Source organism: Marmota flaviventris, chromosome 2 (assembly GCF_047511675.1).
Source record: "Marmota flaviventris isolate mMarFla1 chromosome 2, mMarFla1.hap1, whole genome shotgun sequence".
Taxonomy (NCBI): domain Eukaryota; kingdom Metazoa; phylum Chordata; class Mammalia; order Rodentia; family Sciuridae; genus Marmota; species Marmota flaviventris.
Window position 1 is genome coordinate 122,516,517 of NC_092499.1, and position 27,441 is coordinate 122,543,957.

Below are 27,441 nucleotides of genomic sequence, written 5' to 3' on the forward strand. Positions count from 1 at the left end.
TAGAGAAACAGAACCAACAGGACAGACAGATCTGAGGGAATTTATTATGGAAAGTTACATGGGAACTTATTATTTTAAGACAGAGGCCAAGAAATCCCACCATACGCCTTGTGCAAGCTGGAGAATCAGGAAAGCCAGTGGTATAATTCAGTGTGAGTCCAATGGCCTGAGAACCAGGGGAGTTGATGATATAACTTTCAGTTTGAAAATGGGGGGGGGGGGCGTGGGGGGGCAGTATAAGTCCTGGAGTCTGAAGGCGAAGAACTTGGAGTGTATATGTCCATGGGCAAGAAAAGATGGATATTCCAGCTCCAGATGAGAGACTGAATTCATCTTGCCTCTGCCTTTTTGTTCTATATGGGCCCCCAAATGATTAGATGATGCTTACCCACATTGGTGAGAAGAGATCTTCCCTTTTCAGTCCACTGATTCAACTGTCAATCTCTTCCAGAAATACCCTCTCAGACATACCCCAAATTAATGCTGTCTGGGTATCCCTTAACCCAGTCAAACTGATACTTAAAATTAACCATCACAGCCAATGAAGAATGTATAAACTACATGGAATTGATTGATTAGAGATAAGCTAGGACAAACCCCAAATAGTAAATTATCAACATAATGCAGCATTATTTAAATACTGAAATAGTGGTCAGCAATATTTTCATTAGGAATTCAGTGAAAGAATGTTAGTAAGAGCAATCAAGAGGAAAATCTGCAGGATTTTGTTATATAATAGAATGAACACAGGTCTAGGAGCAAAATCAAAGTTTCAGTCTATTTTTCTGGTCCCCAACTTCTTCAGTGGTCAGATTAGATAAAAACCACAATCCCTTAAGTTTGAGAAGCGTACGTGCTTTCATGTGAATGATCTTATTTGTTCCTCTTAACACATGTGGGGGAAGGTAGAGGTAGGGGCTGAGGTGGAGAGACCAGAGAGAAGGGAAAAAGTAGAGTATGCTATATTGAATCCTGTAGTGATTAGGAGCATAGGCTATATCAGAAAGACCTGATGTAAGCTGTGGGTCTCTTTGACTAAATTAATTCAACTTTTTAAGCCCTTATTTCCTTATCTGGAAACAGGAATTCATCATAACAATATTTCCTTCATGGATTAGTTATGAAGATTAAATGATAAAGTGCATGTAAAATACTTAGTGCTCATTAAATATTGGCTTATATTATATCTTGTTAAAAAATTAATAAGGTAGGGCCGAGTGCAGTGGTACACACCTGTAATCTGAGCTACTTGAGAGGCTGAGGCAGGAGGATCACAAGTTTGAGGCCAGCTTCAGAAACTTAACAAGACTCTCTCTTAAAAAATATAAAGGGCTGGAGATACAGCTCAGTGGTAGAGTGCCCCTGGGTTTAATTTCTGGTATCTTTTCTTTGTCTCTGTCTCTGTCTCTCTGTCTCTCTCTCTCTCTCTCTCTCACACACACACACACACACACTACAAATGCACATAGTTAAAAGTGAACTGATCCGTTCCATCAATTAATTAACAGATCAATTCATTTTTAATTATGTAGTCACAAAGAGATCCCAGATTCATAGGACTTGGCAGTTTCAAACCAGATTTCTTCTACTGCTTTCTGGCCCATGTCAAACATTTGCTGTAAATGTTTCCACCCAGTTTTTGCAGTAATCATGAGATACTCTTTATTCTCTGGGTGTAGTTGGCAAGAGTATGTAGCCATGACAAGTGACTGACAAAAGCGACTACATACAAGTAAAAACAAAGCATTCCTCTCCACAGCTGTCAGTGGGATTATACTTTCAAACCCTGCAAGAACGTGACCTCCTACTTGTATAGGATTCTTGCTTTCAATCATCATGTACATGATGGTGATTGCCACTTCAAACACATAGTAGCCATAGCTCATGTCTCCAAAGTCTAAAATCCCAGATACTTGATATACAGCATCTCCAAAGGCTGACTTGCTGGACTCTACTAAAATGTTATGGTCGTTAAGATCGCCATGATTGATACCTGAAAGTAGAAAAATCATGTAAAAACAGTTATTTAATATCCCAATTCATTCTCTTTCCATTTCTTTTTCTTAGGCAAGGCTATTCAAACAATTTGAAGAGCAGTCAGGGATAAAGGGTCAAACCCAATTTTATTGAAATAAAATAATTTTCTCTGAAAAGGACAAATGCATGTAATTTTGTGCTGTCTGCATTTGCTTCTCATCTATACAAAACCAGAAGATGGAGAATGCAGTCATTGCAAATATTTGATTTTGACTGCTAGAAGAGTAAATCGAAAAAGAGTACTACTCAAAGCCAGAAAGGTTTAAAAAGAATATAAACATTTTCAAATTACTGTAGAAGGCAAGGAGTTCTAGAATGGACCAAAGAAACCTTTATTTACATCTGGGGTTTCAAAACATTTTTTGTTTTTTATGAGGACAAGGCATTCCTGATTTCCCATTTTTTGATTACTGGAATAGATGCTGGTATTTTTAAGTCAGTACCTCTTAACATGGAGTCTGTGGCCAGTGCTAGCCTACAAAATGTTACTATAACATGAGATAAGAACAGAAACAGAGTATTTAGAAAGTTTTATAGTAATTTGGACTGGGGTTGTGGCTCAGTAGTAGAGTACTTGCCTAGACTGTGTGAGGTACTGGGTTTGATTCTCAGCACCGTATATAAACGAATAAAATAAAGGTACATCAACAACTAAAAAATATATTTTAAAAAATTTTATAGTATTTGACATTTAAGAGTATGATCAGTGGCCTTATCTCATTGAACAGAGTGTAGATCAATTTAAGTTTTATCTAACAGGGATAGTTGGATATTGCCTGAGCTGTCAACTAATCATTCACAGTAGGACCATGTAATACACAATGGGTTGGGGGAAAGAACCCTCAAACTTGTTGTTTACCATGTATAATTTGAGAAGTACTGATTTAAGCCACTGACTAAGGATTAAGATAAGATTAGGGTGTCCATGAGCAGTGAACCACTGAGAAACAAACTTTATAAAGAAAATGCTAATTTCTTCTATATGATTCAGGATTGTCTAAATCATGCTTAAATTATGAGGCACAGTGACTGGTACACAGAACCAATGAACATTACTATAAATCACAGATGTTAAACCACACATTTCTGAAATTTGTATCATATAATTGTCTCAAAATATATAAAGCAAAATTTGACAGAAATACAAGCAAAGAATAGACAATCCACAGTCATAGTGGGATATTTTAAATATACGTTACTTAGTAATTGATAAAACAAGTAGATTAAAAAAATAGTAAGAGGTATAGAAAATTTAAACATGATTAACATATTTGACCTTCTGGGCATAGATATAGCTCCATATTCAACTACTACAGAATATACTTTCTTTTCAAGTACATGTGATCTATTGATAAAAATTTACCAAATACCATATTATAAAGATTTAAATCTGCATCATAAAGTAAATTTCAAAGGACTGAAATCAGATAGCAGGGCTCTGTTCAATATGGTAGCCACTAATATGTAGTCATTTAAATTTATTAAAATTAAATAAAATTGAGCTGGGGATGTGGCTCAGTAGTAGTGTCTGCCTGCCATGTACAAGGTCATGGATTTGATCCCCAGGACAAAAACAAACAAACAAACAAGCAAACAAACAACAAAAGATGAAACTGAAAACTCATTTCCTTAGTTGTAGTAGCCACATTTCAAGTACTCACTTGCCACACATAATGCTTATTGTATTGGACAACAGATATAGAACAATTCTTTCACTGACTAGAATCCTACTGGACAACATTTATAGAGTATGTTCTCTAACTACAATGAAGGGACAGCAGAAATCAATAGTAAAAAGATAAAGGTTTCGGAAAAAAAAGTTTAGCTGGACACAGTGGTGTATGTCTGTAATTCCAGCAACTCGGGAGGCTGAGGCAGGAGAATCACAATTCAAGGTCAGCCTCAACAACTTAGTGAGACCCTTAGCAACTTAGCAAGACCATCTCTCAAAATAAAAAACAAAAAGGACTAAACTGGGGTGACAGCCCCTGGATTCAACCCCCAGTATTAAAAAAAAGTTTCTCATATTCTGGAAAAAGAATTTATAGATTCAGGTGAAAAGAAGAAATTATAAGGTGAATTACAAAATATTTTAAAGTAAATGAAAATGAAAAACTATGTATCAGTACTGGGGGTATGCAGCCTGTAAGAGATTGATAGCTACATTCTCTAACATAAAGTGCTTCGAAAAACACCTAATTAGGAATGAGAGTTCAAACTCGAAGTTGCTAGGACTTTTCTCAAATTCCTGTGCTGATGTAGGCCTCAGTTCCTAGGCTGAACTCAGCAGACTGGCCCATGAAAATTTCTATACTGAAACAGAGGAAAGGATCCATCAAAAACTAAACCTCTATTATCCTGGGCTTGGCAGCAAGAAGAGGATAGTAGGGGAAATTCTGCAATCTGAAAAGCAAATTGAAAGGTGACAATATGGAAGGAGGTGTAACATTCCAGCTCCTAAATCTAGAAATAGTAATAAGAACCCAAAACAACTTAATAGAAGACCAAGGATCAGAATTCCCAGAAGAAGACTGTTCATAAGAAAAAAAAAAATGAGACCATTATAACTCATCAGCAGCTGCATAGTAGGCCATGCAAAATGGTGGAAAGAACAAAAATTTTCCAAAGAATCCAAATTGGAATGCTACATTATTAAGTCCCAGCTTGCTTTTTAAGTTTCAAGATAACCAAAATGATGCTGGAGCCAAATTTAGTGAGCTACCATCACCCAATGTTTTTCCCAAACCACCAAGACACTGGGTTCCTGTTAACTTTAATCCTTCAAACAGGGAAATAATGACATCTCAACTTAAAACTGTACTTAAAGGCCAGGCATAAGATAACATACATGTTAAAACTTAGTTTTGTTTACAAATAGTTGTCAGTTGGTCTGTAACAAATTACAAATTTACTAGGGAATTAATCTATTTGTATGAAACTGCTATTAATATAAGACTATTAATCAGACTGCATCTCATTTGTTTTATGTATTGTGTGTACTCTAATATAATAGTAGTTATCAGTAAAACTTAAAATAACTAAATAATTGTACCTGATAGTAAGTATTCTCAATTGAATAACTTTTAAGTGAAAACCATTCAAGTTAAAGTTTGGGGGATGGTAAAGAAGTTAACTTTTTCTATTGTTTACTTGGGAAAATATAATAATTTAAGATTCATGGATCAGTAGATTTGCTTAGTGAACCAGACAGAGTAAGCATCTAGCTGAACCAAGGATTGAAAACTAGGTGGATATTTGAAGGTTTAATGACCTAGAAAGCCAAACTACTAAAGGGCCAACAACTTAATGCACTGCCAAAAGAAAACATGAATTTTTCTTAATAGCTGTATTTTTTAAAAATATTTTTTCAATGTTGATGGAGCTTTATTTTTATTTTATTCATTTATATGTGGTGCTGAGAATTGAACCCAGTGCCTCACACTTGCTAGGAAGTGCTCTACTACTGAGCCACAAGCCCAACCCAATAGCTGTATTTTTTAAACAGCACAGTGGTGAATGTGTAAAGAATACTTGGAGCTTATTCAAATGAGGCACAGTATACACCAATAGCCCTGTTTCTTAAACACAGTAGATAGGTGTCTGCTAACAGATGCATCAAAACTATTTCTTATAGAAATAGTGTTGAAGCTTTCAAAATACATTTTTGTATTACAATACTGCATAATCTATTTGAACAGTATTTGGCCTCATATTCTTTGCAAAGCTTAAAATTGGGAGTTGTGTTATGTGGAAATTCTAAGTATATAGGGAAGAAGAGCCATGTAATAAATACACATACTTTTGTCATATGTAAAGTTTATTTTGGCCTTTTTCCTACAAAATGGAGGATGTTAGTATGATTTTGCTGAATGTAAGATCATGCACTGTTTTTTATACTCTGGCCTAATTTTAAAATCCAGAATTGTTTTTAAAGTTTGCCTTTATGCTAAAGTGCCATGTATACATGTCATAACTGATTTGGTCATAAACTATATTACCCAATGTAATAAATTTTGTTCTGTAACTAAAAAGGTTTAAGCTGCTAAAATATTTCCTGTTTTTATGTAAAATGCAATACAGGATTCTCTACTCTCCAGCCTATAAAACCAAAGATTCACTTTGGCTTTCACCAATTCTTTTTTTTTTTTAAATATTTATTTTTTAGTTGTAGTTGGACACAACACCTCAATTTCACTTGTTTATTTTTGTACGTGGTGCTGAGGATCGAACCCAGGGTCTCGCACATGCGAGGTGAGCGTTCTACTGCTGAGCTACAACCTCAGCCCTCACCAATTCTTATAACCCATAAAATACAAAAAGTGTTTGGTGCCAGTGGTCTTGGGTTTTTTTGGTCATGAGTAAGTACAACCCCAGGGACCACTAACGCAAAAGGCATAATCTCTTGCATAATATCTCTTACCTTTACCAACCTTAAGAGAAAATGCTAAATATAACAGTTAATAGCAAGTTAGAAAAAAGTGTGTGGGCCAATTAAAAAAACTCTGATTGTTAATGCCCTATTTTCTAATTTGGCACCTTTTAAAAATATACATATATTTTTAGTTGTAGATGGACACAATACCTTTTTTTGTTGTTTATTTATTTTTATGTAGTACTTAGGATTGAGCCCAGTGCCTCACACATGCTAGACAAGTGCTCTACCACTGAGCAATAACCCCAGCCTTTTGGCATCTTTTTTGATGTTTATAAGCAGAATAGCTAAGTTGTATTTCTCCAAATGAACTCAGATGAAATATTGCCCAAATCAAATGTTTAATATACCAAAGACAAAGCTTATGCAGTATTTATTGTATATGGTAAAAATTTGAAAATAAAATTCAAACTAACCCCCCCCCCCAAAAAAAAAAAAAAAAAAGATTAAGAATGGCATATACCCAAATAAGCTGTTGAAAAAGTAGGGGCTTTAGCAATAATATCAGAACAATTGATCTTTACAATATGAAACAAACTAAAGCAATTATAAGAAACAAAATGAGGAGGATATTTTCCCTCTACTAGACCAGAAAAATAGCCTAACAAAAATACACTTCCACATTTTGTTCTTTAAAACAATAGGATTAGCTGGGCAAGGTGTGCTTGTAATCCCAGCTACCTGGAAGGCTAGAGCAAGAGGATCTCAAATTCCAGGCCAACCTGGACAATTTAGTGAGACCTTGTTTTAAAAGAAAAAAGGGCTAGGACATACCTCAGTGATAGAAGCCTTGCTTAGCATGCATGAGGTCCTGGGTTCAATCCCTGATACCACAATCAGTCACACACACACACACACACACACACATCTCACTATATTGTCACACCCCTAATGAGCTAAATTTTCATCTTAAGGAGTTAAAAAAAAAAGCAAAATAGGCCAAGAGAAAGAAGAAAATACTAATTTTAAAATATAATAAAGAGGGTCTTCAGAAAAACTAAAAATAGATAAATCTTTATTAAGATTGATCAGGAAAACACGAGACAGGAATCTAATAATCATTACTGAGAATAAAAAGATATCACAAAAGATTTGGCAGACTTTAAAAATAAATAATAAAACAATAAAATGATATAAAAATAAATTATGGCAATAAGTATATTAATTTGGATGAACAAATTACTAGGAAAATATAACTCCCTAAATCTGACAAAATAAGTAAAATATAAATAAAAATAGTACTATAAATATTAAAGAAATTAAATCATTTATTTAAAAATTTCCCCTATAGGAAATCTAATATCAAATGGCTTCATCATAAAATTACTTTCAAATGTTAAAAAAGAAAAACAAAATCCCATCTTCCAATCTCTGAGAGGACAGAAAAACTAACTCATGTTATGAGGCTAACATAAAACCAAAAAGGGACATTTTGAGAGGAAAACTATAGGTAAATTTTACTTGTGTACCTGGATGTGAAAATCATAAATAAAATGTTTTCAAACCGAATAAGATGATAAAAAAAAATGTATATCATGTCCAAGTTAGGTTTACACCAGGAATGCAATGTTGATTTAACATTAGAAATAACCAGTACAATTTTACCATATCAGAGAAAAATAATGACCATCTCAATGGATGTATAAAAATTTTTAATAAAATTCAACATGTATTCATGATATAAATTCTTTTTATTTTATTTTTTAATTTGAGACAGAGTCTCACTATATTGTCAATTGATCTTGAACTCAACTAATCTTTCCACCTCAGCCTCCTGAGTAGCTAGGACTACAGGCATATGCCACCATAACTGGCTCATATGCATGATACAAATTCTTAGTAAACCAGGAATAGAGGGGACTTCTTTAATCTTGTGAAGGCTATCAACAAAATAACTTATAATAATCCCCACAGGTAACAGAGAAAAACACAAAGGTGCCCAGTAAGGTAAAGCAAAGCAAAGAAATAAAAGAATTGGTTGTTTTTTTTTAATAAAAGTATAATTATTTATAGATGATACATACAAAGAAACTTGAGAAGCATTTTGAAATAAACATTTGAACTTAAGTTGCTGAGATTAGTCTTGAACTTGCAATCCTCCTGCCTTAGCCTCCTAGGTTGCTCAGATTACAGGTGTAAATTTAAAAGAATAAAAAAAAAATGAATATTACAAAGTGCTGTTTCTATATACTAGCAACAAACAGAAAGTGAAATTTGGGATAACATTTAAATTAGTATTTTAAAAAATCAAGTACCTAGTAATAAATCAAGAAAAGAAGTATAAGACCTCTCTGGAGAAATTTATAAACTTTAATATCTATCTATTTATCCGTCTATATCTTAAATTCTAATCCATGAACACAGTCTATCTTTTTTTAAAAAAAAAAAAAATTCAGTTGTAGACGGGCACAACACCTTTATTTTGTTTATTTAAGGTACTCTGGATCAAACCCAGTACCTCACACATGCAAGGCAAGCGCTCCACCACTGAGCCACAACCCCAGCCCATAGTCTATCTTTATTTAAGTAGAGAGACAGATAGACTATGTTCACAGATTATAATACCAGTCTTATAAAAAATAATATACACTATAATGTCCATTTTCTCCAAATTTATCTAGAGACTAAATCCAAAATCTCAACAGATTTTTTAAAAAAACATGACATGCTAATTCTAATTGATATGAAATGTAAAGGACCAAAAATAGTTAAGACTCTTATAGGAGAACAAGAATGTGGGGAGAGGGCTAAGGTTGTAGCTCAGTGATAGAGTGCTTGCCTAGCATGTGTGAGGCACTGCGTTCAATCCTCAGCACCACATAAAAGTAAATAAATAAAATAAAGGTATTATGTCCATCTACAACTATAAAAAAATGCCCATTCAAAAAAAAAATGTGGGAAGATATACATACTCTAACCAGATATGAAAACCTAAAAAGTTAGATGAACGTGATCAAGGAATGGGGAAGGAGGGAGGGAGGGAGAAAGTGCTGGGGAGTGATATTGGCCAAATTATATTGTTACATTGTGTGCATGTTTAAATAAAGTGTAAATAATATTATAATAATATGCATAAATATTCATTAAATTAATACTTAAATATAATTATTAATATAAAAAAGAAATAAGGTAAAAGTATTATCACTATATGAATTACTACATAAAGCAAAAAATTTAAAAAGCCAGGAAGATATAGGAATTTCAAATTACTGGCATCATGCAGAAAATGATCAGTGCCATACACATACCTAGAAAAATTACATTCATTCAAAATATGAGGCAGGGTTCTAGTTCATGGAAAAAAAAAGTTAAACAAATTAAGATAGGTTGGGGGCTGGGGTTGTGGCTCAGTGGTAGAGCACTTACCTTGCATGTGTGAGGTGCTGGGTTCAATTCTCAGCACTTCATATAAATAAATGAACAAAATAAAGGTCCGTCAACATCTAAAAAATATTTTTTAAAAAATTAAGATAGTTTGATCTTTAGGCACAATGGCACATGCCTGTAACTAGCTACTCAGGAGACTGAGTTGAGAGATTCACAAGTTCAAGAAGAGGTCAAAGCCTGCTTAGGCAACACAGCAAGACCCTGTCTCAAAATTTAAAAGGGATGGGTATGTAGTTCAGTGGTAGAGCATGTGCCTAACATGCACGAGGCCCTGTATTTGATCCCTGTCACCTCAAAAAATAAATCTGACAATATAAATACTGAGAAAAATATGTACTTGATTGGGGGAAATACTCACATTCTCGAAAATGACTTAATTTGGTCATTACTTCTTTCTTGAACAGCTGAATGACCTGCTCAACAATCTCCCGGTTTCGATTCTGGCCCAAGGCATCCACATATTTCTCCAGAAGAGGAATGTTTTTCAGATTCCAGATGAAGTTCTCCCGATGAAGATTACTTAACTTTGGGTGATGGAATTTCTAAATCAAAAGTAAGAAACAGCCTCTTGATAGAGCAACCACTACTGAGAGCTCCACTATGCAAGAGGACTACACCATTGTATTCTCTCATGGTCTTTGACCTGCTTATTGACATTAATCCACAAAACTCATATTCATACAAAATCTCAAAGTTTTGGGAGCACATTTCTATCTCACTTGATCCTCACCACTGTGTGAAGATAGATATTCACATTGGAGACAGCTCTCAACTCTATTTTCACCCACATGAGTTGACCCTGGTCCCTTGTTACCACTCTTGATTTCATCTTTCACTACTTTTATTCACTGGACTCCAACCACACTGGCCTAATTGCTGCTCAGGGAACCTCACAGCCTTTGCATTTGCTGTTTCCTCTTCCTGGGATGCCTTCTTCACATATCCACATCATTAGTATTATCATTCCTACGGGATGTTTACTCAGAAAACACCTTCTCTTTTTGACCCCTCCATTTAAAATTTCAACCATCTCTCCAATATTCTGTAGCCTTCTTCTATGGAACATCTCCTACGGGAGACACTTTTGGCCCTTATTCAGATGGCTCTGACTGTGTTCTTCCTTTTGCTGAATTAAAATCTGATTCTCCAATACTGTCCATGCTACTGGTTCCAACTGCAATCTCTGGGGCCATTTGCAACAGGATTAGTTCTTCTTCCACAAAACTGTCCTCCAGATCTTTGAAGATAGCATCCCTGCCCCTTTGGAGTCTTCTCTTTTACAGATCAAACCTATCTGGATCCTTCAACTATTTCTCATAGGATACGGTTTTACCATCTGGTGTGTTAAATGCTACTTTGCATCACAAAAAAGTACTCTACAGAGTAAGCACTGAAAACACCATTGTGAGTTGTTTCATCTGAGGAGTGGGATTATAATTAGGAATGGAGATGATGGGAGAGAGGATAAATATTCATGTTATGTTATTCAGTACTATTTGATATTTTGCCATGCACCTACATTACTTTTATTTATTTTATTTTTTGGTTATCAGGGATTGAACTCTGGGGCACTCAACCACTGAGCCACATTCCCAGCCCTATTTTGTATTTTATTTAGAGACAGGGTCTCACTCCTGTGTGCCACCGCACCTAGCTGTTACTTTTATTTTTAAATAAAATAAAATATAACACTTTTGAGTTTCCAGTGGAGCACCACTTTACTCAGAGAAGGCTTGGAGTCAGCTTCTACAGTGGTGGCACTATTGTCCCAGGCATCCACAGGAGAGCCTCTCAGTTCTGATATTATAAAGTAGTGCAGGGGCTGGGGTTGTGGCTCAATGGTACATTGCTTGTGTAGCACGTGTGAGGCACTACGTTCGATTTTCAACACCATATGAAAAAATAAATTAAATGAAGTAGTGCAAAGAACACCGGGCTTGAGTCAGACAGATACAGGTTTCAACAGGCTCTACCACTTAGATATTGAATATCAGTTTTCTTTCTTTTTTTTAATATTTTTTTTAGGTGTAGATGGACTCAATATAATGCCTTTATTTTATTTTATTTTTTTTTAATTTTTAATATTTATTTATTTATTTTTTAGTTCTCGGCGGACACAACATCTTTGTTTGTATGTGGTGCTGAGGATCGAACCCGGGCCGCACGCATGACAGGCAAGCGCGCTACTGCTTGAGCCACATCCCCAGCCCCAATGCCTTTATTTTTATGTGGTGATAAGGATCGAACCAGGATCCCGCTCGAGCTAGGTGAGCACTCTACCGCTGAGCCACAATCCCAGCCCTGAATCTCAGTTTTCTTAACAATAAAATCAAGATATCTGTCATTTATGAACTAAGATAAGAAATAAAGACCTAATACATATAGGTGCTCAATAAATGTTTGTTGAATATGAATTTTGCATCTGAGCTGGCCTGTCTTTCCTCTGTTCCTTGTACAGCAACCTGAATTCCTGACAGTTTAATCAGAATTCTATTAGTCTATCTCCTCCCCTTCATTAGTTTCCTTACTCTCTCCCCTTACCTCAGCTCCCATTTGGTCCCTTGACTTATAAATGCTTCAGTTCTGATTCCTGTAATCTGCAGAGCTCCTTTCTACTCTGGATCCTGTGGGTCTGCCCAGCTGCTAGAAGCTTCAATGGCTCACCCATATCCCTAGCAGAGTAGTCACAGCCTCTGCCACACCTACTGGACTGAACCACTGCACCTGTGCAGTATTATTTTTCACTGACACTGTAGTTCCTAGTACTTATAGGAAAACTGAGAATTTACCACCTGCAAATGCATGGGGAGAGGCTGGTGAGGGGATGAGCAATGGGAATAAAGTATCATAAAATGAACAGCAATACCAAGCAAAGAATGCTTTCCTTCATTCCCTCTAAAGTTTCCCTGTTCCATATAAGACAACTTAAAATTTTTAAGTTGCACAAACAGTGTAGTAGGTGGCTGACTGCACAGCAGAACTCATGTCAGCAATGAGATATGGTGCTGTCTGCCTCTGAAAACTGTATTAGTCATTTTAGGATTCAGCAGAGAAAGTTGAAACTTCAGTAGCAAAGGCATATAAATGAAGCCCACCAACAGGGTAAAAAGATCGATGCTAAAGGAGTCTGTGTAATCCTTCTTGAACTACCAATGACATTCTTTACAGAAGTAGAAAAATCAATCCTAAAACTTGTATCGAACCACACACACACAAAAAAAATTCAAGTAGCCAAAGGAATTTTGGGAGAAAAAAAATCAAAGTTGAAGGCCTCCCACTTCCTCATTTAAAGTTATATTACAAAGTTACAATAATCAAAATAGTATGACACTGGCATACAAGCAGAAAGACCAGTGGAAGAGAATAAAAACCTAAAAATAAATCCAAGGATATATGGCTAACTAATTTTCAACACCAAAAAAGATATAATAGGGAAAGGATAGTCTCTTCAAAAAATGGTGCTGGGAAAATTAGACATCTACATGCAAAATAACGGAATTGGGCCCATATATCATATACAGAAATCAATTAAAATGAAAATATATATGTAAATGTTAGACCTGAACCCATAAAGTTCCTGGAAGAAAACAGGAGAAAAATTCCTTGTCAACAGCCTTGACAATGACTTCTTAGATATTATACCCAAAACTCAAACTACAAAAGTAGAAATAAATATATGGGATTATATCAAATTTAAAAGTTTCTACACAGGAAAGAAAAAGATAACAAGCTGAAAAGGCAATTTACAGATTGGGAAAAAAATATTTGCAAACCATGTGTCAGATAAGGGGTTAATATTCAAGATTTATAAAATACTCCTACAACTCATAGCAAGAAAACATATAACCATTTTTTTTAAATGGGCAAAGGACTCAAATAGATATTTATTCAAACATGACATAAAAATGGTCAACAGGTACATGAAAAGGTGCTCACCATCACTAATCCTCAGGGAAATGCAAATCAAACCACTGTGAAACATTTCCTCCACCTGTTAGGATAGCTATTATCAAAAACAATGGATTTCACTCTTACTTAATAGATTCTGACACTGCGGGAAGAAAAAAAAAAGAAGAGAAAACAAGTATTGGGAAGCTGTGGAGAAAAGGGAGCCCTTGCATACTGCTGGTAGGAATGTAGATTGATGCAGCTGTGAAAACAGGTTCCTAAAGAAATTAAAAACAGAACTTCCCTATGAGCCAGCAATCCCTCTCCTGGGTATATGCTCAAAGGAAATAAGACCACCACCTTGTGAGGACACCTATGCTTCCATGTTCATTGTACTGTATTTAGGATTTTTGCTGAGTAGATTGTAGCTGCTCTTGTCATGGCAGGAGGAATAATTATGTGAGGAGTCATATACATTAATTTGTTTTATTACAGTAACCATTTTATCATATATGTATCTTACAACTTGTTGTATACATAAATATACACAATAAAATTTATTTATTTTAAATGATAAGAAACCCGGCAGGCTGTGTGGCACATGCCTATAGTCCTATCAGCTCAGGAGCCCGAGGCAGGAGGATTGCAAGTTCAAAGCCAGCCTCAGCAACTTAACAAGGCCCTAAGCAACTCAACAAGACCCTGTCTCTAAATAAAAAACAAAAAGGGCTGAGGATGGGGCCCAGTGGTTAAGCACCCCTGGGTTCAATCCCTGGTACAAAAGAAAAAAAATCTGTTTAGATATTCATTTTAAATAGTTCATTTAGTAGCTCAAATATCTGAAGATAATAGAATTTACTGAGCATTATAAGCATTTCAAAGGTTTTTCTAAATACCATTAATAAATGCAGAAAATCTCCTAAAATACATTCAAATAGAACTGGATATTAATATCTAAATTATACTAATATTCCCAAATGGACTTTTTTTTTTTTTTTTTGATGGTGCTGAGGATTGAACCCAGGAACTTAGGCATGCTAGGCAAGTACTCTACCACAGAGCCACATTCCCAGCCCCTCAAATGGACATTTTAATGAATATTTACAAATGGATTTACTCAAACTTAACCGAAACTACTTCAGTTAAAATGCTTAATGTGTTTACCACCCAAAGCTATGCATGGCTCAGTAAAGCTTCATTGAATAAATGAACAGAGGGCAACAAAAAAAGGTCTGTTGGCTTACAAACATTTACTAAATTGTGGGCTAAGTGTTCCTAGATTATGGAATAAATGGTCCACTGAGTATATCTCTGTATGATGAGATTACTGGTAACTTGATTTTTGTGGGGCTGGGGATACTGGATATTGAACTTGGGGGCACTTGACCACTGAGCCACTTCCCTGTTGAGAGCCACAGCCGAAGGGGCCCCAGCAAACTTTCAGACTGCCAGCTGATGATTGGCTCACAGAAGCCCCAGCAACTTCTAGCTGATTGGCTCCTCTGCGGTGATGCTCATTGAGCTGTTTCCCCACCCTTTCAGACTGCCAGCTGATGATTGGCTCACAGCGCCCCAGCAACATCTAGCTGATTGGCTCCTCTGCGGTGATGCTCATTGGGCTGTTTCCCTGCCCTTTCAGACCACGGAGCTGCTCACTGGGGGACTTTTTTGGCTCCGCCCACGCAACCCAGCCAATCGTCCTCAAGAGCAGGAGGAGTGGGGGAGGTTGAGAGGCTTGTGGGAAGCCGGTGGTGGCAGTTGGGCTCTGAGGGTTTTTCCTGAGGAGCTGTTTTGTTTGGCATGTGTGGTTCTAAAAATAAAGTTAGTTTCTTTTGACAAGTGGCTCCTGAATTGTGCCCAGCCAGACTGCGGCACATCCCCAGCCATATTTTGTATTTTATTTAGGTCTCACTGACTTGCTTAGTGCTTCACTTTTGCTCAGGCTGGCTTTGAACTTGTAATCCTCCTACCTCAACCTCCCAAGCCGCTGGGATTTTAAGAGTGTGCCACCGTGCCCAGCTGGTAACTTGAGTTTTCTTTGTATTTTTATTTGTTTTCTTTTAAGCAATGAATCACTAAAGGGTTTTTTTTAACCAGAGGAAATAAAGGTTATTTCTATTTTGAGGTAATTGAATAAAATAATACTATTTAGACTACATAACATGGACTTCGATGTCTCATCAAGAGGAGTAACAGGGACTGAGTCTAAACCCTGAACAAAATATCTGAAATACTAGTTTTTAAGTCATTTGACATTAGGCAATGACGTACTCGGATACTTGAGAGATGAAAGACAAATGAGCTGAGTCTGACCCTGCTCCTTTCCTGCAGAGGACATGGTGCAGAGAAGTGAGAGCCAGGTGGAGTTCCGAGAGCTCACTGGTTTGAGGAGGTAGAACTCAGAGTCCAGGAAGAACAAGATGGCTAGAGAATGCAGGACAGTTTACCAGAGATCAGAAAGCGCAGAGAGAGAACTCCAGAGATCTGTAGCAGGTCTCCTTGGAGAATCTGGCAATTGGTGTATGATCCACATATGAGTATGAGGAAACTGCTCAAGATCAGGGAAAGAACCACCTGAAAGAAATATAAGGGATAAGGCTTGACATACACGCAGGGCTGGAAACCTCCCAACTGGAAAAGAAAACATCACAGTCCAAAGGACAATGGTAGAGGACTGAGAAAGGTCTTGTATTACAGTGGGGATAACCATTCCTAGAATAAACCCAACCCTGGTCCCACCTATGGTATGTAAGCAAGACTCAAGAAGATCAAACTGCTTTCAAACAACTTACTGAATCTACTCAAGGTTGTTCAGTGAACATCAAGCATAAGAAACACAAAGAAAGCTACACAAAATCTAATCCTAACCAAATGCTCAAAACTAAAGATAAAATTTTAAAAGCAGGGCTGGGGATGTGGCTCAAGTGGTAGCACGCCCATCTGGCATGTGTGAGGCACTGGGTTTGATCCTCAACACCACATGAAAATAAAAAATAAAGATATTGTGTCCACCCAAAACTAAAAAATAAATATTTAAAAAAGTTTTAAAAGCAGTCACACACACGCACACACAAACACACGAGACACATTATGTTCAGAGGAAAAATCTGACAGCAAATTTCTTGTTGAAAATAATGCAAGTAAGAAAAAAGTAGAGCAATGTCTTTAAAATACTGAAAGAAAGATGGGCATGGTGGTGCACACCTATAATGTCAGCAGCTTGAGAAGATCACAAGGAGGCAGGAGAATCACAAGCTCAAAGCCAGTCTCAGCAACTTAATGAGGTCCTAAGCAACCTGGCAAAACCCTGTTTCAAAATAAAAAAATAAAAGGTGCTGGGGATGCAGCTCAGTGGTTAAGTGCCTCTGGGTTCAATCCCTGGTAATTGCTCCCCATCTCAAAAAAAACCCAAAAAAACAAAAAGCAAAACCAGAATACAAAAAGATTCTCAACCTTAAAGTGTATACCTAATAAAAATATCTTTCAAAATTATAAGTGGGGCTGAGTTTAGCTCAGTGGTAGAGTACTTGCCGCGCATGCTCAAGACCTAAGTTTGATCCCTAGCACCGCATATAAAAAATAATTTAACTAAAGAAGTTCATTACCTCAGACCTACACTATAAGAAATGTTAGGCTGGATTTAGTGGTACAGGCCTGTAATCCCAGCAGCTCTGGAGTCTGAGGCAGGAGGATCGCAAGTTCAAAGTCAGCCTCAGAAATTTAGTGAGGCGCTAAGCAACTTAATGAGACCTTGCCTCTAAATAAATAAATAAAATACAAAAAATGGCTGGGATGAGGCTCAGTTCAATCCCTGATACCAAAAAAAAAAAAAAAAAAAAAAAAAGGAAAGAAAAAGAAATGTTAAAAGAGATGTGGTGTCATTGTATGCCATGATTTGTCATGGACTCTTTCCTTCTGCCAGCATGTCCATCTTCCTTTTCTCTACCTGACTGATTCACATCACCAGTTCAGATGTTACTTTTCTTTTTATTTTTTCTTGAATTCCTGCTATGTATGTATTTGACACTGCTAGACACAATGGATAAAAGATACATAAATAAAACACACACACTTTTCTTAAGAAGTTCACCGAAGTTCACTGCTTCTTATGAATCATATGTACAGGAAGCACAGAAATGAAACAAGTAATTATAATACCATATGTGGAAGACTATTATCCGAGTGGTCCCCTATGAACTATGTCTCCTGGTTCATGCCCTTATATAGCTTCTCCAGTTGACGTTAGTATTAGCCATGTCACCTGCTTGGGCAATGGGACATAAGCTAGCATGACAGAAGCAGAGACTTGATAAGCATGTGTAAACTGGTGCATGCCCTCTTGGAACTTTCTCTTTTAGAAGCCAGTAGCCATGCCATAAGGATGTTCCAGCCATCCTGAAGGATGAGACATCATATGACAAGAAGAGGACACATGGAGAAGAACTAAAGCTCCCCAATTGTACTCCCAGTGGAATCTAGCTACACGAGTAACCCCCCAATCACACTAAGCAGAGAAGAGCTGCCTGGTCAACCCACAGAATCATGAGAAATAAATAATTATTGTTTTAAGTCAATAAGATTGGGGATGGTTTTTTACAGTATAACCAGAACTTAGTGAATGTTTGTTGAATAAATGAAGACATTCTGTGGTTGGGTCTGAAAAATATTTGTCGAACATATTGTTTCTATAGGACAAAACTATCATTCTAATCCATTTACAACTTAGCTACTGCTTCACACAGAGCTCCAGCAGATTATAGCTTAGTTAGATGAAAAGTTCAGGCTTCATTTTGTTAGTATAGACTATTTTCAGTGAGCAGTATAAAGAATATCATGACTTCCTAAAAATTTAGATGCCAATATGTCATTAAAGTGAGAATCTGGGTGGAAGGAGGTATCCTTGCTCATATAAGATTAATTCATCTAAGACCCTGATCCTACATAAGACACCTCAGGAGCCCCATATATAAAGAGAATCTGATCCTGAGTTCATTTTGAAAGTGAGATAAATAAACAGAAATCCTTTACAAACAAAATAAAACCCCAAATCTTACCTCCAAAGCCTTGTCCAATTTGGCAGCTAGCCTTCCAATTTCATATAACAGCTGGGAGCTGACAGGAATCTTAGCAATAGGTTTTCCCGGGAGGTAAGTCAGTAGCCTCACCAAGTAGCTTTTGATTTCAGTGCCACTATCTAGATGGATAGAATGATATAACCTATCAACTCTTTTTGAAAAAGTTAATTAGAAGTTGTTTGCATTGGCAATTATTACTGAAATAAAACTGCGTAATAAAAAAAAAATGTGCTAACTGAACACAGCATTCTGAGGCAGAGCTGAGTGGATTAAAGTAAGCAGGTAGAAAGACAAATCTTAACACTGGAATTGGCCATTCACATACCAACAAGCATAGCTCTAACTCTGCTAGTCTTAGCTCTAAACAGAAATTACCTAGTTTGGTAAACACATGCCCCCAAACCACACTCATTCATAAATTTACAACTGAAATATAAACAAATGACTATTCCTCCTGGGCACAGTGGCGCATGTCTATAATCCCAGCTGCTTGGGAGGCTGAAGTAGGAGGATTGCGAGTTCAAAGCCAGCCTCAGCATAAGCAAGGTGCTTAGCAACTCAGTGAGACCCTGTCTCTAAATAAAATACAAAATAGGGCTGGGGATGTGGCTCAGTGGTAGGGTGCCCCTGAGTTCAATCCCTGGTACTCCCCCACCCCCAAAAAAGAAAAAAAAAAAGACTATTCCAGAATCACAGGCTTTTTCAGGGGCAAACTGCAGTATAGCCTGTTTGTAATACAGGACAACTTCTAATCCTCAGGGGCCCTACTGGTCCTCAGTTGTTTGGAGCAATGCAAATTAAGAAAGAATAAATGAACAATCAAGAGAGAAAAAGATAGTCAAGATTTCCAACCTTAAAAAGTTCCAAGAAATTGATTTCAAGGTACTGCTTGTTGAATTAGATACTTCTTCGCATTCAGCATTGAGAGATGAAAGGGACTATGTCTCACAGATGAGGACTTGAAGCCCTGGGAATGTAAGTCATCTGCCCATGTCACATATACAGTAAAGACATAACTGGCAACATGCTGATTTCTAATCTTCTGTTTTTTTCTACTATACCATAGCACCAAAATATGCAGCTAGTCTAATGAATAAAAATATTTAATTGGGATGAGGGGAGTAACTCAGTGGTAGAAGGCTTGCCTAGCATGCCTGAGGCCCTGAATTTGATCCCCAGCACTGAAACAAACAAACAAACAAATCTTGTGGAATACAATTTTTAAAATGTTCTACTGATTTCCCTGTAGTTATCATTCATCAGGGCCTTTCTAAGCAGAAATGCTATACCAGATCCCAGCTCTTACCACTGGGAGACCCAATTTCCACTGTGCAGCTTCCCCCAACCACTAGAAAAAATAACCACATCTATGCTTAGAATTATGATCCTGATTTTGATACTGTATTTCTACCTGTAGCCAAAATGATGTAATGGGCCTGGACAGGGGACATGCTGACAAGTTAGTCATCTCTTACCTACAGACATAAGAGAGGTTGTGTTGTCTCCTTTAGTGCGACACACGGAGGCCGTTGGAAATCCAGCTGCTTTCAGAAACATGATGATGTGATTCTGCACTTCAATCAGGTCTGGATTTTTGCTGGCTTCTGTGTTGCTTATTTTGAGAACATATTCAATTGGGCCATCTGTAGTATCTTTAATTTTTGAAATGTGAACGTGAAAGTTTTGGTCATCATAACTGGGAAGTGGTTGGATCTTAGAAACTTTTAACCCAAATACCGATTCAACTACCGCAGAAGCTTGTACCTCAGTGAAAGTTGGTTTGGCAAGAGCCTGTGATTGCTCATCATCTCCACTTGACATTATGTCTGGGGTAAAAACAAGAACCAGAAAGGGGATATAAACATAAGGATATTTATTTAAATGATTACTTCTTTTGATTATTAATTAAAGTTTAAAAATCATATCAGTGCATGACATCAAAAAGTAGATGTTTTGGCAGTTGATTAAAACCATGGTACCATAAATTATTTTCAAACTTACCTTCTAAACTGAATAAGGACAGAACACAAGACAGGAAAGCCCCTTGATATCATCCAGTTCAATCTCTCTCCTCTCACCAACTTTACAGGAGAAATTTAGGTCCTAAGAGATTAAATGACTTGCCCAAGTTACACAGTCAATTTCAGTAAGAAGTCAACTCTCCAGATTGTTGACCCATGATCATGAAATCTTTACTACATTACCACCAGTCTTGGGCTAAAAGTTAAATTGAAGCACAGCAATCTTTTCTAGTCACAGTTTGTTATAAGAGTCACCATCTGACTTATTTCACATACTTCAAATATAAAAAAAAAATACGGACCAATGTGCATTATGTAAGGCCTTCTGAAAGATGAGAGTAAGGGGCTTTGTAACATCTATTTATGGAGTCACAGATTTACTAAACAAAAAGTGTAAACACAACTCTGAATAAGTTAGATGGCAGTTAAGTAACAAAAGAATAGAATGTCAAAGGAAAAAACTTGAATTAACCAAGTACAAACCCAGATGACTGAGTGGTTGAGGTTACCTTAAATTGTAAAGAAAACGTTTTCTATGGCCAAGAGGAATAAGGACTTAAGATAAAAATTAAGGCCAATTACAGAAAATAAATTTATGTCTGAATTTATGATCTATGAAGTGAGTATCTGTCAAAAGTATGGTGGAAAAACTGAGAGGGAAGAGAAATTACTATGATCTAAGGAAGATATTGTTGTGAAGATGGATTTCAATTGAGTTTTTTAATATGATTTGAGATAGGGTGGGGAAGACTATTTTCTCAGTGTTGGCAATTCCATCCTCAGCTACACATACCTGGCATCTTTCCTGAGCAATCAGATATATGTGAAGGGCAGTGTAGGACTTCTGAAAATCCTTAGGAACAAAATATTTAAGGTTCTTACAATTTTACCTTCCTTTTTTCCCAAAATAGTTCAATTCCAATCTTTCCTTCCTACTAAGTTGCCAATGATTGATAACATCTTGGGGTGAGTTGCATTTTAGGATATAGTTTGTGTGTGCATGTATATGTGGTACTGGGGATTGAACCCAGGGGTACCACTGAGCTACATGCCCAGCCTTTTTTATTATTTGAGACAGGGTCTCACTAAGTTGTTGAGGCTGGGTCTCCAACTTGCTATCCATCTGCTTCAGCCTCCTAAGTAGCTAGGAATACAGGCATGTGTTATCGTGCCTGGCTATAGGGAATTTTTTGTGAAGAAAATGTTCTATATCTTACTTAAAAAAATTTTTTTTAGTTGTAGTTGGACACAATACCTTTATTTTATTCATTTATTTTTATGTGGTGCTGAGGATAGAACCCACCCAGTGCCTTGCACGTGCCAGGCAGGCGCTCTACTTCTGAGCTACAATCCCAGCCCCTCTATATCTTACTTTTTAAATTTTTTAAATTTTTAACATCACTGGGGACCAAATCCACAATGGTAGGCAAGTGTTCTACCACTGAACTACACCCCCAGCCCTATATCTTTTTTTTTTTTTTTTTTTAAAGAAAGAGTGGGGGAGAGAGAGAGAGAGAGAATTTTTTTTAATATTTATTTTTTAGTTCTCGGCTGACACAACATCTTTGTTTGTATGTGGTGCTGAGGATCGAACCCGGGCCGCACGCATGCCAGTCGAGCGCGCTACCGCTTGAGCCACATCCCCAGCCCCACCTATATCTTGACTAGACTTTCATTACATGAGTGAATATATTTGTCAAACCTCCACTTAAAGCTTAAATAAATGTAAGCTCTGTTAAGTTAATGTAAGCTTAAGTAAATGTAAACTGTCAATGAAAGCTTTACCTTAAAAAAAAAAAAAAAAAAAGGTTAGCCCTTGTGAGAGATAGGTTAGGACAAGGAAGGGTGTATCTTAGGACTTCCTGAGAACTTCCAAAATCAAACTGTAAGACGCCACACCGCACTAGGAATGGAAGATACCACACGATGCAAATCACCAGAGATGTTCGGTTTTATTACAAAAGGCTGTGGGTTTATATAGACCTAAGGAGAGGTGGCAGGGATGAGGTAGATAATGGGTCACCAGTTTATTGGCAAGCTCTTCCATATGTCAGTCCCGGAGCCCAAGAAGTTAATTCTTATTGGGGCTAAGGTTTCCCACCCGCAGGACTTGAACATTGGCGCGGCGGGAACGTTTTGCGCCAGTGAAAGAAAAAAGAGGAGAAAGAGGGTCGTTAGGCGCCATGTTGGGGTTTTTCTCTGGGGTGCTGCTGCCGTTATATGTTTTCCCAACACAAACCATATGTCCATTAATGTCTAATCACTTCAGCTCTATCACAGCTTACTCTACTGAGGGGAAGGAGATAAAACTCAGGGATGTGTCCTAGGGTTCTTGTACATAACTCTCTCCTAACCTCAGGACCAAGACTATAGCCTGACATTGAAGTGATAAGATGGGTATAAACCTCAAATGCTAACCACCCAGCAATGGCCTTCAGCAAAGAAATTTCTCCCTCCTCTAAACCTGCATTCCCCCTGTAGCACTGGTTGATTTTCTTTTCCTGTTATTGCATTCTTGACAATCACTTCTGTGCTTACTTTTCTTTCTTTCTTTTTTTTTTTTTTAGAGAGAGAGAGAGAGAGAGATAATTTTTTTTAAATATTTATTTTTTAGTTTTCGGCGGACACAACATCTTTGTTTGTATGTGGTGCTGAGGATCAAACTCAGCGCCGCGCACGTCTGTGTACTAAAAAGTTGTTGAGTTGAAAAAATAAGTCATATTTTAGGTCAGTGACAGAGCACTTGCCTAGCATGTGTGAAACACTAGGTTGGATTCTCAGCACCACATAATAAAATAAAGATAGTGTGTCCATCTACAACCAAAAAATATTTTTAAAAAGTCATATTTTATGTCTAGCTCTGCTACCTAACCTTTGAAACTTTGGACTAGCCACAAATTTTCTCAAGGTCCTTTCTAGCTTTAACATTCTTATGCTGCTAAAATTCTTCCTGAGATTAAATTTCCCCTTTTTCTTGTATGCAAAAGACTTCAAAATCATGGAACCAATGGCACAGATCAAGTCTGCTTCTCCAGTTCTTTTTATTTGAGACAGGGTCTTGCTAAGTTGCTGATGCTGGCCTTAAACTTCTGGTTCTCCTGCCTCAGCTGCCCAAGTAGCTGGAATTACAGGCATGTAACACCAGGACTGTCTGTCTTAACCAAATGTGCCCTGTGTGTGGAGAAGAAGGAAGGGGTTTCCAATCCTATAAGTTGTTGGTCTTTATTTCCTACCAACAATACTTTTGCTTAGCTCCTGAAAAATCTTAGGAAGCAAGTGTTTTCCAGTCCCAAGGTTTGTGCCAGAATCTCACAATCTTTGACCCACAACCAGAGGATCTGGACCTTAATCTCTCTACTTTGTGCAAGGTATACCACACAAAAAACAAAAGTCAATCTTCGATTCTTTTCTCTCCCTCCCTTCCAAAGTGATACAAAGTCCAATGAACTCTACTTTAACACGTCTTACGAATACCTTTCTTCTGCAACCCCTTCTGCTGTGTCCTGCTATCATTGGAGAGCATGGATTGTATCCCAAACATCTAGCTGGGTGCCTTATTTAATATTAAATAATGAACCAGGGGTTGCCTTTACTCCACAGGCTCACAGGCTGTATACCTTCAAGGGAATCAAGAAACAGTAAAGCAGGGATTCTATAGACTTAATTTTTTCAAAGATAATAATAATGCGCTACTGGGTGCTCTGGGGGGTCTCGCTGCTAAGTAAGACAAAGAGCAGTGGCTCACCGGGATACAGAGGGGCTGCTGACCCAAGAGGCAGGAAACTAGGTGAGGAGGAGGTAATAAAAGTTAGGTTCACAGCGTTAATATATAAGCAAGGTCCACGGGAGCATTAGAAATGGTTTCCAGCGTGCACCTTCCCTGTGCTGGAATCACCACACGGGTCTCAAGAGGGATGGCCCCGCGGGGGCTTCTCAGGTGCCACGCTTTGGTTCTGGGATATCAGCTCTGCCTCTGCGTTCCCAAGAGGTCCAGCCATAGAGCACCGTGACTTGCCACCAGTCATGTAGCGAGTATGAGGTGGAGCAGGGGGCTGGAGGAGTCCCAGGAACAGGACTCCCCGCCCCAGACTCTCAGCGAGCCGGCCTGTTCTCGGAGATACCCTCCCCAGGAGTACCCGGGGTTCACCTTTGCTTTCCCCACCTCTGCTCACCACCACGATTCGACGTCCAGAGGTGGACCCACTCTCCGCAGCCCAGTGCTCCAGCTGCTGCAGCAAGACCAGGTGAGGTCCGAGTTGCAGCGTTTCGGCCCACCCCTCTTCTAAGCCCAGTAAGCCCTGACTTTTGATTGGCTCCTCCCTCCAACCCTAGCCGCGCAGTCAGTGCAGACTACTAGAAGGCAACGGTTGGATGGGCGCGCCAGGACTTGGCTTGGCCCCGCCCCTGAGGAGGCGAGCCAGAAATTCAGATATCTGGCTTCTGATTGGCTCATTGAAATCTGCCTCGCCTTCTCTTGGTGAGTACCCCAATCAGAATCTGGCTATCTTATTACGTAATTGGAACCTTGTTTCTGATTGGCCCCCTGAGGTTCCACCCGCCAGTGTGTCAGCCATTTACCAGGCTTTTGGTCCTTGAATGCACTTTTCAGTTCCGCCCTGTCGGTGGAGTATTTGCGTGAACTTCAACCATCAGCATTCCAAATGTTTGGATAGAGCTCTGTACTCGTTTATTTTCCTCACACCCCTTCCCGTTCTCACTGGAAGCAAGTATCTTGGAGGCCACCTTCGGAAAACAAGGCCCGAGGTAGACTCGAGTCCATCCTGGCCTCAGGAACTGCAGGGGTCCCTATAGGAGGTCCAGAGAGTTGAGCCTGACTGCATTCCACTAGGTCTCTTGACTTTCTCCGGATACTGAAATTTTCGAACCAAATGGTCTTATTTATTGAATAAGCCTACACACTAAGCCTCTAGGGGCACAGAGCCTCAAAGGATTTTGGTCATCCAACTTCCAGTTTCGGCTCTTGCCACAGCAAGAATTTTCTGCTCTCCTCCCAAGCCATTTAACTCAGTATAGTAGATGGTGAGGGAGAAGGAAAGCCTCCTTAATAAGCTTCCTAGGGGATCAACATCACAATAACTCAGGATGTGATGAACGACTCGTTTACATTGAGAAATAGAACTGGTAATTGGGTCAGAATCCTTATTTATGTAGTGCAATCAGTGAAAGTCTGCAGAGACTACAAGATTTTCAGGAGGCTGCCAGAGACTCATGGGATAACAGGTTAGTGGGATGATCCTAACTGCGAAGCGCATAAGGCTCTGATAGCTTGATGTCTTTCTCCAGCCAAGCAGGACTTCTCTGATAGGTCAGAACTTTCTAGTGGAAGCGCTCTGGATGTCTGTCCACCCTTGCCTGCACGTGGGTCTCTATTTTGTTTTGTACCCGCCCTCCTCACCCTATCTCCCCCACTCCCACACACTTTGGGTCAGGATTTAGCGTGCTCAGGTTACCTATAGCCACCCTGATTGATTTGGATGTTTCCCAGACTTCTATCAACTGTTGAATGATGACTCTTTTCCCTTTAGATAGTTCCTTATCTGCTTCACTTCTAATCTTCAAGTAGCAAGGCTTTTTGCAGCCTCAGGGGGAGACATACTTTTTAAGTCCCACTCCTTCCAATTGTCAAAAAGTAATTTTTCGGATTATCAGAATTAAAATCCTAGGGGCTGGGGTTGTGGCTCAGTGGTAGAGTGCTCGCCTAGCATGGATGAGGCACTGGGTTCGATCCTCGGCACCACATAAAAATAAAATATAGTGTCCACCTAAAACTAAAAAAAATAAATATTAAAAAAAATCCTATTGGCCAGCTGGGGTTGTAGCTAAGTGGTAGAGCACCCGCCTAGCATGTCTGAGGCACTGGGTTTGATCCTCAGCACCACATATACATAAAAAAAAATTTGACAACTTAAAAAAAAAATCCTATTGGCCCTCTTAAACCACTCTGCATGCTCAACACTTGGAGCACCTGAACTCTGTCCACCTTCTCTTGCTATTTCTATTGGTCTGTTTTCTTTCTGTACTCCTTTTGGGATGGAAGAATGGCAATGAGGATTTAATTGGGAAATTGAGAATCTGAGAGACAGGACTTCTAGATCTACAGTTGCCTTCTTTGGTATGAGCCCATTTCCATTCTCTGGACCTTCTTTAGAAATATGTTCTTTGTAACTTGCCCTTTTCACTTTGTTAACATTCTCATTTTAAAGAATATCCTTATACATAAATCTTTTGTGCATTTTTAATTGTCTTAAAGCTGTTAGGCTTCAATGGGATTCTAAGAGAATTCTAAGAGAACACTTTCAACCCTTTTTTTTAAAAAAATATTATTTTAGTTATAGATGGGCACAATACCTTTATTTATTTAATTTTATGTGGTGCTGAGGATGGAACCAAGTGCCTCACACATGCTAGGGAAGCACTCCATCACTAAGCCAAACCACAGCCCTCAAGGCTTTTATGCAGCAAAATCATGTTTTGCCTCAATAATATCAACATTGGGTATCATGATTAAAAAGTTCCACCAATCTAAGACATTGTATTAACATTTTTCCTCTACTCTAACCACAGGGTCACTTCAAGTAGA

The 27,441-nt window shown here is 38.1% G+C and overlaps 1 protein-coding gene across 3 annotated transcripts; it reads right to left on the bottom strand.

Annotated features, from left to right (window-relative positions):
• Window positions 1-24: 24 nt before the first annotated feature.
• On the bottom strand, window positions 25-25,162 carry Hykk (hydroxylysine kinase). Of its 3 annotated transcripts, none has more exons than XM_027926256.2 (5): window positions 25,013-25,162; window positions 20,295-20,645; window positions 18,799-18,938; window positions 10,215-10,398; window positions 25-1,993 (listed from the first exon to the last, which is right to left on the bottom strand). In XM_027926256.2, the coding sequence occupies exons 2-5, from the start codon at window positions 20,638-20,640 to the stop codon at window positions 1,533-1,535; spliced, it is 1,131 nt and encodes a 376-aa protein (XP_027782057.2). In that variant the 5' UTR covers window positions 20,641-20,645; window positions 25,013-25,162; the 3' UTR covers window positions 25-1,532. The 3 variants fall into 3 exon arrangements, with proteins under 3 accessions (XP_027782057.2, XP_027782056.2, XP_027782055.2); XM_027926255.2 differs by having other exon boundaries at window positions 25,003-25,162; XM_027926254.2 differs by having other exon boundaries at window positions 24,988-25,162.
• Between the last annotated feature and the right edge of the window lie 2,279 nt (window positions 25,163-27,441).

What these genes read in the sequence shown, in the direction of transcription:
- Hykk (XM_027926256.2), bottom strand. Translation starts at nt 20,640, where the DNA reads ATGTCAAGTGGAGATGATGAGCAATCACAGGCTCTTGCCAAACCAACT. An exon ending in AATTGGACAAGGCTTTGGAG is followed by an intron (nt 10,399 to 18,798) that starts GTAAGATTTGGG and finishes CTTTTGATTTAG; the next exon opens with AAATTCCATCACCCAAAGTT. An exon ending in ATTAAGTCATTTTCGAGAAT is followed by an intron (nt 1,994 to 10,214) that starts GTGAGTATTTCC and finishes TTCTACTTTCAG; the next exon opens with GTATCAATCATGGCGATCTT.